This window comes from Desmodus rotundus, chromosome 10 (genome assembly GCF_022682495.2).
Source record: "Desmodus rotundus isolate HL8 chromosome 10, HLdesRot8A.1, whole genome shotgun sequence".
Taxonomy (NCBI): domain Eukaryota; kingdom Metazoa; phylum Chordata; class Mammalia; order Chiroptera; family Phyllostomidae; genus Desmodus; species Desmodus rotundus.
The window spans coordinates 58,701,859-58,716,544 of NC_071396.1; the positions used below are offsets into that span (position 1 = coordinate 58,701,859).

The window sequence follows — 14,686 nt, forward strand, 5'->3', positions numbered from 1 at the left end:
AGGCTGTGAGCCAAAGGGTCGCTGGTTCAATTCCCAGTCAGGGCACATGCCTGGATTGCGGGCCAGGTTCCTAGTGGGGGCCACATGAGAGGCAACCACACATTGATGTTTCTCTCCCTCTCTTTTTCCCTTCTTTCCCCTCTCTCTAAAAATAAATAAAATCTTTTTTAAAAAGATTAATAACTGCAATGGATTAAGATACATCAATATGTTAAAATCTATCCACTTATAATTATGCTGGAAAAAACACACCTCAATGGTCACTTTTGGATTAAACATATGCATGTACTTTCACTTGCCCCCAAACCCACTAAACAAGAGTAAAGAATTTTTTTTAATTTTAAAACCACAAAAACAAAACCAAAACCAAACAGAAGAGGAGACAAGAGCAACAAAATCTGGATATATGAATTAGAATTTCCTGATTTGGCTAAAAAGTTGCTCAACATCACTAATCATATGAGAAATGCAAATCAAAACCACAGTAAGATACTGCCTCACACCTGTCAGAATGGCCATCATCAATAAATCAACAAACAACAAGTGCTGGAGAGGCTGTGGAGAAGAGGGAACCCTAGTGTACTGTTGGTGGGAATGCAGATTGGTGCAACCGCTATGGGATACAGTGTAGAGTTTCTTTTAAAAATTCAAAGTGGAATTGCCTTATGACCTAGTGATTCCACTCCTAGGAATATATCCAAAAAAAACCCTCCAAAACATTAATTTGAAAGAATATATTCACCCCTATTTTCTGAAGTGTTATTTACAATAGTCAAGATATGGAAGGAAGCAACCCCAGTCCCTACCAGTAGATGAGTGGATAAAAAAGCTGCAGTGCCCACACACAATGGAATACTACTTGGCCATAAAGAAGAATGAGCTCTTACTTTTTGCAACAGCATGGATGGAGCTAGAGGGTATTATACTAAGCAAAATAAGCTAGATAGAAAGACAAATACCAAATGGTATTTCACTTATATGTGAAATTTAAGAACAAAATTAACACACAAAATAGAAATCAAACTCATAGATATAGAAAACAGACTGACAGAAGGTCCCCTCCCCTTATAGGGAGGCTGGGTGAAAAAGGTGAAGGGATTATGCAGTATAAATCTGCGGTTATAGAATAGTCACAGAGATGTAGATCACAGCATAGACAATAGTCAATAATATCATGACAACTATGTATTGAACCAGGTGGGTACTTGAAGTGCAGGAGAACCACTTCATAAAGTACATGATTTTTCAACCACTTTGCTGTACATCTGAGACTAATACAGAATAATACTAAGTGTAAACTTTAAGTGAAAAAAATTTTTAATTTAAAAACACTTTAAAAAAAAGAATTCCCTGATTTAGCAAGCCCCAAAAAGTCGAATCCTAAGCCAAAACTGAGAAAGCTGAGAAGCAACCAGACTTATACTGTCAAATTTCCCAAATGCTCTGGAATAAGCAGCACTGGTTACCTTTACAAGAAGGGATGAAACCATACTAGATATAAGAAAGCTGTTTGGAAGTCTGTTTAGGCATCAGCTGGATTCCTAGTTCCTCTTCCCAAAACTGCACAGCTGACAAATATCTCTTCTCCCTAGTAAAAGACTGGAAGTTTATTCTTTAAAGAGGGTAAAACAGAGGATCTCTAACCTAGTAGACACCAGGCACAACTGTAGGAGGAGGCTTACACTGCAAACAAGAGGAGTAAAATATATTTATGCATATATGTTTCTAATAGTGAGATGCCCAGTCCTCTCCCAACCCTGGCTCCCAGAACACTGGCAACCAGCCCTTTAAACTCCCAGAAGAACAGAAGTTCCCTTTTTAAAGAATCTAGTCACCTAAGAGAAAAGACCTAAAGATGTTGAGATTAGAAATTTTGAAGTAAAATGATTCAACCAGACCATCCTCCTGAGAAGCCATAGTTAAGAGACTCCACCACCATGCTCAAAACTTCCAACCAGCTTTCTGGTGGCAAATGCCACCAGACATTTGAGGAGACTGGGCACGTGGAAAAACTGAAACAAAAAACAAACAAAAAGAAATGGGGAAAGCAACCCTTACAGGGAGAAAAGATTTTTTTAAACTATTTTAATATCTTCAGAGAGTTAAGATACTATACACATGAGCAAAACTATTCCTTTAAATTAAAAACAAAGGGGAGCAAGAACAAAAGAGTCCTTAGAAATTTGAAAATATGAAAGTACTGTTTTCTTGGATGTTGGTGGGTTCATCCCCTGGGTTAGGCTAGTTCCCTCTCACTTAAGAGCTAGGCCTTCTACCCTTTCCACTGCCCATTCCCCAGTGCCCACCCACAGCCCACCCACCGCCCCTTCTCTGCCCTCTCCTTCCAATCTCAGTCTGAGGTCCTCAGCTTAGCTGTGCACTCACACAGTCTATGTTCTCTGTCATGTTCAGAATGATGTAATTTTTCCCAGCCAGATTGCTCCAGTCTTTGCAGATCACCTGTACAATGAAACAGAAAGAAGGGTGACAGTTACAATGAGCATAAGGAAAGGCATCCAGAGAGAACATGGGTAGAAAATTTTTGAGAAGCTAGGAGGTGAAGGCAAAGTATAAGTCTATGATAGCTAGGTGGGAGCTGATAGCCTCTGCAAGAGGATGACATGCCCAGAATCCAACCCAAGGTTCACACACCAATATATCTTCACGGACCAAGTGAGAGGAGGAAGCCAAGAGTGACACAAAGGAAGAGAAAACTGTGTCAAAGGAGCTAGACCAAAGAGGGTATGCCCTAGCTAGAGACAAACTTGTTTTTAAAATTCTGTAGGGCAAACAAAAGTATTCCTGTGGGCTAGGTGCACAGGCTGAAAACTTAGGACCCCTTTCTTTTCCTTCTGGTGTTGAAAGGTGTGAGCACTGATTTAGGTGTGTGTGTATACTAGGTAGGTATGATTAGGGGAGGAGAGAGAGCAACTGCACATGTAGTAGTGGGTGTGGGAACAGAGCTGAAGAGAATACAAGTCAGGCACAAACTCTCTCCACTGTCATAAGCAGTGTGGAAGCCAAGGGTAGCAGCAGTAGCACCTGAAAAAATGAAAACCAAGCCAGAGCACCATATGCTTTCAAAGCTTCTACTTCGCATGTAAGTGTGGTGAGGACACCCACTGCCAGGCCATGAGGTGTGCATCCCCAACAGTTCTGGGCCTCTATCCTCAGCCTGGCAGACCTCCCACTGCCATGCAGCCCCAGGGTGGCCAAGGCCTGCATGCACTTCCACGTTACCTGAGTAGAATCCCAGGGGATTCTGGATTGAGCTTCAGCAGCCTGTCTTTGCTGGGACTGCTGGCTGAGGTCTTCTTGTCCCAAGGTAGCAGAGGAAGGTGTCAGCTCCATATCTTGAGGGGCCTGGGAAAAAGCAGCTGAGGCTCCAGGGTAAAGGGGGTCTTCATCTGGGGTCTCAAATCCACTGGAGGCTTGAGGGAATGATGCTGAGGACAGCACCTTCCCTTGTTTGCCAGCCAACACAGCTATTCCCATGGTAGACTTCTCACTTGCCTGCTGAGGAGCCTCAAACTCTATTTCATGCCCTGCAGCTGGTGGCACTGTATCCCCTGCCTCCTGGCTGGCGAAGTCCTGACCCCCCAGGGTCACAGTAGTTGAGGTGACTGAGGATGGTGACAGGCTTGGCTCTATGCTGCTCCCTACCTCCACATCTGAGGAGGTCTGGTCCTCAAAATCTTCATGCCTATGTTTGGGAGCCAGGGGAGTCTGGCTGATGCTGCTGGTAGGAGAAAACTGATAGACCTGAGTTTGGGCTTCTTCTTGAGCTCTATTCACAAGCAGTAGTTCTTCCTCCTCCTTCTCCTTCTCTACTTCTTCTTTCTCCTCCTCATCCTTCTCTTCTTCCTCTCCAGGAGCCATATGCCAGGGTGGCTCCATCAGGTTCATCTTAGGCAAGGGAGGGGGGAGGCTCAATGCCTCTTGACCCTGGCTGGTATCTTCTATGGGATCTGCCTTCTCAGTCAAGTCTGGGAAACCATAATCTAAGAACAGAGATAGAAAATTAATTCACTAGGTTCATTATTCACTGATTTGTTCAGTATTTGCTGAACAGATGACATAAAAGAACCACGAGACCCATAGGGGGACAGTGAGGAGATTGCAATATAGGTCATATCAGAAAAAGAGTAGGTTATGGCTGGGTAAGGGAAAGGGGGCTAACTGCAGGCTGTTCCTCATTTCCTTCATAATATTAAAAATGACATAAATCTGCTCTGGCCAGTGCAGCTCATTTGGTTGGAGTATTATCCCATACAGCAGAAGGTTTTGGGTTCAATCCCTGGTCAGGGCACATGCCTAAATTATGGATTCAATCCCTGGTTGGGGCACATATGAGAAGTCACAGATAGATGTTTCTCTCTCCTGCTCTCTCCCTTCCCCTAAAATCAATAAACATATCTTAAAGTATATTTTATTGATTATGCTATTACAGTTGTCCCATTTTTTGAATCCCCTTTATTCCCCTATACCCTGCACCACCTCCCCTCCTACCAGAATTCTTCCACCCCTTAGTTTATGTCTGTGGGTTCTACACATAAGTTCTTTGGCTTCTCCATTTCCTACACTATTCTTAACCTTCCCATGTCTATTTTGTACCTACCATTTATGCTTCTTATTCCCTGTACCTTTATCCCCATTCTCCCCACTCCCCCTCCACCCTGTTAACCCTCCATGTGATCTCCATATCTCTGATTCTGTTCCTGTTCTAGTTGTTTGCTTAGTATGTTTTTGTTTTTGTTTTAGGTTCAGTTGTTGACAGTTGTGAGTTTGTTGTCATTTTACTGTTCATAGTTTTGATCTTTTTCTTTTTCTTAGAGAAATCCCTTTAACATTTCATATAATAAGGGCTTGGTGATGATGAACTCCTTTAACTTGACCTTATCTGGGAAGCACTTTATCTGCCCTTCCATTCTAAATGATAGCTTTGCTGCATACAGTAATCTAGGTTGTAGGTCCTGGCCTTTCATGATTTTGAATACTTCTTGCCAGCCCCTTCTTGCCTGCATGGTTTCTTTTGAGAATTCAGCTGATAGCCTAATGGGCACTCCTTTGTAGGTAACTGTATCCTTTTCTCTTGCTGCTTCTAAGATTCTCTCCTTCTGTTTCATCTTGGGTAATGTAATTATGATGTGCCTTGGTGTGTTCCTCCTTGGGTCCAGCTTCTTTGGGACTCTCTTGAGCTTCCTGGACTTCCTGAAAGTCTATTTCCTTTGCCAGATGAGGGAAGTTCTCCTTCATTATTTGTTCAAATAAGTTTTCAATTTCTTGGTCTTCTTCTCCTTCTGGCACCCCTATAATTCAGATGTTGGAACATTTAAAGTTGTCCCAGAGGTTCCTAAGCCACTCCTCATTTTTCTGAATTTTTATTTCTTCATTCTATTGCAGTTTAATGTTTATTTCTTCCTTCTGTCCCAAATAATTGAGTTCCAGTTTTCTTCCCTTCACTCTTGGTTCCCTGTATATTTTTCTGTATTTCACTTTGCATAGCCTTCACTTTTTCCTCTATTTTGTGACCATACTCAACCGTTTCTGTGAGCATCCTGATTACCAGTGTTTTGAACTCTCCATCTGATAGGCTGGCTATCTCTTCATTGCTTAGTTCTTTTTCTGGAGTTTTGATCTGCTCTTTCATTTGGGTCATAGTTCTTTGCCTCAGCACAGCTGTTATGTTGTAAGGGGCAGAGCCTTAGGTATTTGCCAGAGTGGGGCAACCTACATCACTAAGTTGTGGTGCTGTATGTGGGGGAGAGGTCCAAAAGGTAACAATGCTGCTTGCTTGGCTCTCACCTGGCTTTTAGTTACTTCCCCTGCTACCCACAAGCAAATTGGACCCTTTTGGTGCTGATTCCCAGGTGAGTGGGTTTGTGTACATTCTAGGACCCCGTGTGTCTCTCCAACGAACTCTCCTGTGAGGCTGGGAGTTTCTCCTGCCACTGCAACCCCCAAAGATTTTTTACAGCCAGAGGTTTTGAGGCTTTATTTCCCCATGCTGAAACCCTGGGTTGCGTGATCTGTCTTGCACCTTAGTTGTTCCTCCCAGTTTATCCACATGCAAATGTGGGACCACTCTGTCTGCCAGCCACCACCTTGCCACGCATCCTCTCCACCCCAGCTGTCCACCTCCGCCCCTCCTACCAGTCTGGATGAATGTGTCTTCTTTAACTCTTTGGTTGTCAGACTTCCATACAGTTTGATGTTCTGGCAGTTCTGGTTGTTTTTTGTTTTAAAATTTGTTGTTGTTGTTCTTTTGGTTGTATGAGGAGGTAAAGTGCATCTACCTAGCCTCCATCTTCGCTGGAAGTCCCAATTTTTCCAATAAACATTTCTTGAATGACATAAATCTTCCACAAAAATTACATAAATACAGATTTGTATAAAGTAGAAATGATAGCCCTTGTTTAGATAGAGTTTGGATATCTTCTCTATTGTTTTTAAAATTTGTTTATGTTTCCTCATCTGGGAATTTCAACAAGAAGAACCTATTAAAAAAGATTCTCTTTATAAGCTCTAAGAACCCTTTCAGGGAACAAAATATAATTTTAAAATTCCAATTAGTATCCTCAGAAAGTCAAAACTATTGCATCCCTAAAATAAAAGAGGATAATAAGAAAGTCAAGTAATCTTTTAAAAGGAAAGAGTTCTTGGAAATTTAAATTCGATTGTTGAAATGTAAAAATTCAATAGAATAGCTGAAAAAAACATCATGGGAAGGTCTCCAGAGCAAAAGCAAAATGACAAGATTTTATTTTTTTATGATTCCCAAAAAGATAGAACCAACAAAATGGAGAGAATAAATAGTCAAAACAAGAAGAAAAAAAAAGAAGAAGAGGAAGAAAATTTCTGTGGTCTGGCAGTATGAATCTTCATAGTGAAAGGGAATACAAAAAAGGGGAAAGACAGAAGATTCACATCAAGCCTCATTCTATGCCAACTCAGAATTCTAAGGGGCAACAGAAAATCCTAAAAACTCTCAGAAAAAGAATGAAGGAACCCATAAAGGAACAAGAAACAGATTATTAAATTATCATTGAAACTGGAAAAGACACGAGTTTGGGCTGCATGTCACTACCAAACCCAATAACCAATGGCAGCGATTGAATCTATATGGGAGCTTTATTCAAATGGCCAGCAATCTGAGAAGATGGTGGGTTCATACCCTGACAGACCATCTTCATCTTTTCTTTCCAGGCCAAGGTTTTTATAGCAGGGAATAAACAAGGTACAGTGAGCAGTTTTGAAATTCAGGGAGGGTCAGGTAGAACAAACTGCAACATTCCTGTCCTGGGAGGTTAGCTGTTCCCAGGGGCAGGTGGTCATTTGCCCCTCTCTGAAACACAGTGGCTTGGATGCCTCCACTTGTCCCCAAGCAGTAATCTTTAGCAGTGCCCCAGGAGGTCGGCTGTTTTCCCAGGAGCCAGGATGGGCCTTATCTGTAGTTTCTGAAACAAAATCTTTCACATATACATTACTTGCTAGCCTTATAACTATTTACCCCAAACCAAAATTTTCCAACTCTTAAGTTCCCTATCATCATCACACTTCTAATTAATAACACTAGACTGAAGGAAAAAAACTGAAAAACACATTCCAAATTGTAAGGGAAGTTTAGTTTGAAGCTGAAATTTTATACCCAAGTAAACTATACTTCAAGTGTGATTAAAAATAAAGACATTTTTATATATGCAAGGACTAAAAGGTTTTACTATCCACAGATTCTGAGAAAATTATTTAAAGAAGTTCTCTCAGAAACCACCCCCCACCACCCCCGGAAAAAGACATGGGAAATCAAGAAACATGAGAGGAACATCATAAAAGTAAATCTCATGGTAGAAGCTGTGTAGCAGGCCTAGAGAGCAATTATTCAAATTAAACCCAGGATATAGAGAGCACTGAGAATCATTACCAAAAGAAAAATTGATTCCCTATGACAAAAGTATGATTTTTACAAACTGAATAATCTCAGTGTTAACTGAAAGCCCACTATAATATTTAAATGAATAACTACAATAATCTGCCTACCCCACTTCTTTTAAATATACAACTTTTTTTCAGTAGTAAAGACTTAGTAACTTAAGACCTTCCATTACTCTCCTCCTGCACGCACCCTGCAAGGAAGCTTACTTACTCCCCACACAAAGCAGGCTTCTTCCCTGAAAGTCATGACATTCAGGGGACAGGCCTGCTGCTGGAACTGTGACCACAGAACTGCTGAGGAAACCCATGCCAGACTCCAATACAGAGCAATCTAGTATCATTTTTATAGACATGGAAAATCAATCAAGGTTCACAGAACACTTGAGGAAAGCCAGGTCTGTGAAAAAGCGTGAGGGTAAGAAAGCAAAGCAACTGACCGCTGAGAATAGAGTTAATCTAGTAAACAAAAGAGAATGTAGAAAATCTTCTTATTAACATCTTCAGAGATATTCAAGAGGAAATTACATCCATAAAACAAGTATATAGAAGGAAAAATGTATGACTTCAATATAAGTAAAAACCTTATAATAGACAGATGTGCTTAAAATTGAAATGCAATGCATAAAAAAATAACTGAAATGGGCTGGATGACCACTTATCAGAATACTATAGAACAGAATGTCAGATGGGTGCTTGGGAAATAAAACAAATACAATCATGAGATTTTATTACTAGAAAATTAATCTGACAGCAATGTGCAAGAATTCGATGAAGGAGAGAATGAAAGCAGAGAAAAGAATTAGGGGGCTTGTTGTACTAATTCAGGAGAGATAAATGAAGGTGATGATATTGGAAATGATAAGAGAAAAATGAATTCAGCACATGGCCCTGGGGTAGAACTGATAAAATGTGGTGGGCTAACAGGAAGAAGTTAGTACTCTGACTGACTGTGGGAGTAGCCATGCTACAACAGAAGTTGTTAAGTCTAGAGGAAAACTGCTTTGGAAACCCTCAGGAAGCACTTTAACAAGCCAATAGACTAGAGAAAGTCTCAAATGTGGCCAGATGGCAATGCACTCACCAGCAGAATTCCACTGGGGTATGAGGTGGGGGGATTCCCAAGATGTCAAGCTGACCAAAACAATCCCTCTACTCAATTTGATGCCCTCTTTCCAAAAGCCAAGTTTCCATGCCTCCAGAGAGAACCTGGCTCCCAGTAAAATTCCCTAAACTGTTTATATCCTCCTCTAAGATGGCAAATAATAGTGGTCATGCTGTTGATGATATGATCTGGGAGCCAGAAGATTTAGCCACTTAAAATTAGTCTCACTTTTAAACCTGTCTAAGCAATTCTCTGGGCTTCAGTCCTATTCGCCATCTTAGAGGGGGATGTAAACAGTTTAGGGAATTTTACTGGGGTTCTTTCTAGAACCTATGTTCTAAGTTTTGGAGGTAGTTTTGATAAATGTCTTACACATATGGCATTAAGGACAACTCCTCTACTATCCTAAATGAAAATAAAATAGGCTTCACTAGATTACAAACTCTTACTGATAAGCAAGGTAATTTTCTTTATCTCTACATTCCTAGCAGCCAACACAGTGCATGGCCCAGAGTAGAAAGGACAGTGATGAATTTGTGTTCATTGAACTCTTGATTTCCATCTTCTGCCTCTTATACCAAGGGCCTGTTCTTTTAGGGATAGAATAGAGCCTCCAAACACAGTACAGATTTCTCCTTCACTATCTACAGAAGCTCCTCTCCTCCTTAAATGTGGTCACTCCCAAATAATGATCTTTGATTCACCATTTCTATACTTCTTTCTCACAGAGTTTGCAGATTCCAAACACTTATCTGTTAGCTCTATGCTAAAGACTCCCAGATCTACATCCCTCACCATCTCCCTTCACCCTTCCAGCCTCTCATGTCCAGTGACTTGACAAATCACTAAACGATGCTTGCTGGCACTTGGAATTGGCAGGATTTTTCCTACTTCTTTACCACTTCTCAGTATCCAACACGATTTCTTTTCCTTTCACTGTGTGATCTCAGTTCCACTGCTTATTGACTGTGTTGCCTTAAACATGTTACTTCATCTTGTGTGTTACTTTTATGTCTCCTTTTCCTTATATGTAAAATAACAGTACCTCGCACATAGGGCTGTGGTCAGGATTCAATGAGATAAAATCTGGGCATAACCCATAGGACAGAGCAAATACTTGATGAATTTTAGTATTCCTCCTCCTATTATTATCATGAAAGGAATTTTTATACTGTAAAATCATAATAGGAGACATAGCATTGTTCTGGAAATCTGCTCCAAAGATGAGGAGCAGGATAAACACTTGAGTGATAAATCAAAGAGAATCCAGAAAGAGGGCAGGAAAGGACTGGCCATCCACTGACAAGTGTAGATATGATCTGAATATCAGAAATGTCTCTTACACCAGAAACAAGAATTTGTAGTGAGACCTATTGGGGGCATAGACTATGATCAGAAGGCATGACTAGAAGTCTTCCAGGAGCAGCTGTGGGACAGTCTTGGATAGGATGAAAACAGGGTTCTCAGGAGAGTGGACAGCACCCAAATATGGATGTAGACTAATGAGTAAAGAAACCAAGCATTATCCAACAGTGGAACCATGACATGATCAACTGAGAAAAATACAATAGTATTTCTATAACATTCCTGCCAAAACTGCAAAATCTGAGTCTAATCATGGGGAAACATTAGACAAACCAAAATTCAGAGGTATCGACTTCCAGCCAACACAGAGGTGTAGGTAGACACACTGTGCCTCCTCACACAACCAAAAGAAGGACAACAACAAACTCAAAAACAAAAAACAAGAACTGAGAGAAAATTGAACTGTATGGAACTCCAATAACCAAGGAGTTAAAGAAGAAACATTTATCCAGACCTGTAGGAGGGGTGGAGACAGACAGCCAGGTGGAAAAGACTCTGGGCAAAGCAGTGGCTGGAGGACCTGGGCCAGCAAGGTGGTGGGCAAGATGGCTGTTGGTGGACCACGCAATGCAGTGGCTTGTGGACTGGGCGGTCCCACATTTGCATACAGGTGAACTGGGAGGAACAACTTCGGAGCAAGACAGACAGTTCAACCCAGGGATCCAGTGTGGGGAAATAAAGCCTCAAAGCCTCTGACTGAAAACACCTGTGGTGGGGTGAGGTGACAGCAGGACAAACTCCCAGCCTCACAGGACAGTTAGTTGGAGAGACCCACAGGGTCCTAGAATAAACCCACTCACCCAGGAATCAGCACCAGAAGGGCCTAATTTGATTGTGGGAGCAGAGGAAGTGACTGAAAACTGGCAGAGAGCAGAGCTAGTGGTGCTGTTCCCTCTCAGACCCCTCTCCCACATACAGCACCACAATTCAGTGATGTGGCTGCCCCGCCCTGGTGAACACCTAAGGCTCTGCCCCTTGCTATGTAAAAAGCACTCCAAGACAAAAAAAAAAGGCCCAAATGAAAAAAGAGATCAAAGCTCCAGAAAAATACAACTAAGCAATGAAGAGATAGCCAACCTATCAGATGCACAGTTCAAAATACTTAATTAGGATGCTCACAGAATTGGTTGAATATGGTCACAAATTAGAGGAAAATGAAGGCTATGAAAAGTGAAATAAAGGAAAATGTACAGGGAACCAACAGTGACAGTAAGGAAACCAGGACTCAAATCAATGGTTTTGAGCAGAAGGAAGAAAGAAACGTTCAACCAGAACAGAATGAAGAAACAAGAATTTTTTTTTAAATGAGGAGAGGCTTAGGAACCTTCCGGACATCTTTAAATGTTCCAACCTCTGAATCATAGGGGTGCAAGAAGGAGAAGAGGAAGACCAAGAAAATGAAAACTTATTTGAAAAAATAACGGAGAGCCTCCCTAATCTGGCAAAGGAAATAGACTTTCAGGAAGTCCAGGAAGCTCAAAGAGTCTCAAAGAAGTTGGACCCAAGGAGGAACACACCAGACACATCATAATTACACTACGCAAGATTAAAGATAAGGAAAGAATCTTAAAAGCAGCAAGAGAAAAGGAGAGAGTTACCTACAAAGGAGTTCCCATTAGACTATCAGCTGATTTCTCAAAAGAAACCTTGCAGGCAAGAAAGGGCTGGAAAGAAGTACATGAATTCATGAAAGGCAACATCCATGAAATTCATGAAAATCATGAAACCTTCATCCATGAATTCATGAAACCTACATGCAAGATCACTCTATCTAGCAACGCTATCATTTAGAATGGAAGGTCAGATAAAGTGCTTCCCAGATAAGGTCAAGTTAAAGAAGTTCATCATCACCAAGCCCTTATTATATTAAATGTTAAAGGGAGTTACCTAAGAAAAAGAAGAAGGTGGAGGCTAAGTAGGCGGCATCGGCTACCCGGAAACTATACCCTATCTCCAAAAACGGGTTAATACTGACATGGAAGATCCACTTGAATGGAGGACAGGTCTTCTGGCCAAGATGGAGGCGTAGGTAGACACACTGTGCCTCCTTGCACAACCAAAAAAGGAAAACAACAATTTAAAAACCAAAAACAACCAGAACTGACAGAAAATCGAACTGTATGGAAGTCTGATAACCAAGGAGATAAAGAAGAAACATTCAACCAGACCGGTAGGAGGGGTGCATACGGACAGCTGGGGTGGAGAGGACTCACAGCAAGGTGGCGGCTGGTGGATCCAGTGAGGTGGCAGATTGTGGAAAGGGGCAGGACAGACTGCAGCTAGCAGACCCCACAAGGTGGTGACTGGCAAACCCTGCGGCCCCACATTCGCGCATAGATAAACCAGGAGGAACGGTGGGGGAGTGAAGCAGACCATGCAACCCAGGGCTCCAGCACAGGAGATAAAGCCTCAAGCCTCTGATTGAAAACACCGGTGGGGGTTGAGGCAGCAGCAGAAGAAACTCCCAGCCTCACAGGAAAGTTGAGTGACTGAAATCGGGCAGAGAGTGGAGCAAGTGCCATTGCTCCCTCTCGGCCCCTCCCCCAGGTACAGCATCACAGCTCAGCAACCAGCATTACCTCACCCTGGTGGACACCTAAGGCTCTGCCCCTTTATGTAACGGGTGCACCAAGACAAAAAAAAAAAAAAAAATGGCCCAAATGAAAGAGCAGATCAAAGCTCCAGAAATAATACAATTAAGCAATGAAGAGATAGCCAACCTATCAGATGCACAGTTCAAAACTCTAATGTAATTAGGAAGCTCACAGAATTGGTTGAATTTGGTCACAAATTAGATGAAAAAATGAAGGCTATGCTAAGAGAAACAAAGGAAAATGTACAGGGAACCAATGGTGATGGGAAGGAAACTGGGACTCAAATCAACAGTGTGGACCAGAAGGAAAAAAGAAAAATCCAACCAGAAAAAAATGAAGAAACAAGAATTCAGAAAAATGAGGAAAGGCTTAGGAACCTCTTTAAACATCTTTAAATGGGACATCTTTAAATGTTCCAACATCCGAATTCTAGGGGTACCAGAAGGAGAAGAGGAAGAACAAAAATTGAAAACTTATTTGAAAAAATAATGAAGGAGAACTTCCCTCATCTGGCAAAGGAAATAGACTTCCAGGAACTCCAGCAAGCTCAGAGAGTCCCAAAGAAGCTGGACCCAAGGAGGAACACACCAAGGCACATCATAATTACATTCCCCAAGATTAAGCAGAAGGAGAGAATCTTAGAAGCAGCAAGAGAAAAGGACACAGTTACCTACAAAGGATTTCCCATAAGACTGTCAGCTGACTTCTCCAAAGAGACCTTACAGGCAAGAAGGGGCTGGAAAGAAGTATTCCAAGTCATGAAAGCCAAGGACCTACATCCCAGATTACTGTATCCAGCAAAGCTATCATTTAGAATGGAAGGGCAGATAAAGTGCTTCTCAGATAAGGTCAAGTTAAAGGAGTTCATCATCACCAAGCCCTTATTATATGAAATGTTAAAGGGAGTTACCTAAGAAAAAGAAGATTAAAAAATAGGAACAGTAAAAATGACAGCAAACTCACAGTTATTAACCACCACATCTAAAACAAAAACAAAAGCAAGCCAAGCAAACAACTAGAACAGGAAGAGAACCACAGAAATGGAGATAACATGGAGGGTTATCAACAGGGGAGTGGGAGGGGAAGAGAGGGGGGAAAGGTACAGAGAGTAAGTAGCATAAATGGTAGGTAGAAAATAGACAGGGGGAGGGTAAGAATAGTATAGGAAATGTAGAAGCAAAAAAACTTATATGTATGACCCCTGGACATGAACTATAGGGGGGGGGGAATGTGGGAGGGAGGGGGTGTGCAAGATGGAGTGGAGTTGGGGGGGTGAAATGGGACAACTGTAATAGCATAATCAATAAATATATTTTAAAAAAGAAAAAGAAGAACATCAAAAACATGAACAGTAAAATGACAACAAACACACAGCTATTAATAACTGAATCTAAAAACAAAAACAAGCTAAGCAAACAACTAGAACAGGAACAGAATCACAGAAATGGAGATCACATGGAGGGTTATCAGTTGGGAGGGGGAAAGGGAGAATGGGGGAAAAGGTACATGGAATAAGAAGCATAAATTGTAAGTACAAAATAGACAGGAGGAGGTTAAGAATAGTATAGGAAATGTAATAGCCAAAGAACTTATATGTATGACCCATGGACATGAACTAAACGAGGGGTATGCAGGTGGGAGGGGGTATGCAGTGTGGAGGGGAATAAAGGGGGGGAAATGGGACAACTGTAAT

General features: G+C 41.5%; 1 protein-coding gene across 1 annotated transcript in view; it reads right to left on the minus strand.

Annotated features, from left to right (window-relative positions):
* The window catches only part of PODXL2 (podocalyxin like 2), a 52,691-nt gene that overhangs the window by 19,010 nt on the left and 18,995 nt on the right, over positions 1-14,686 (minus strand). Inside the window, exons 3-4 of the mRNA XM_024580193.4 lie at positions 3,241-4,001; positions 2,386-2,460 (exon numbers count right to left, since the gene is read on the minus strand). Coding sequence (XP_024435961.3) covers positions 2,386-2,460; positions 3,241-4,001 — 836 coding nt within the window. The remainder of the gene's footprint in view (positions 1-2,385; positions 2,461-3,240; positions 4,002-14,686) is intronic.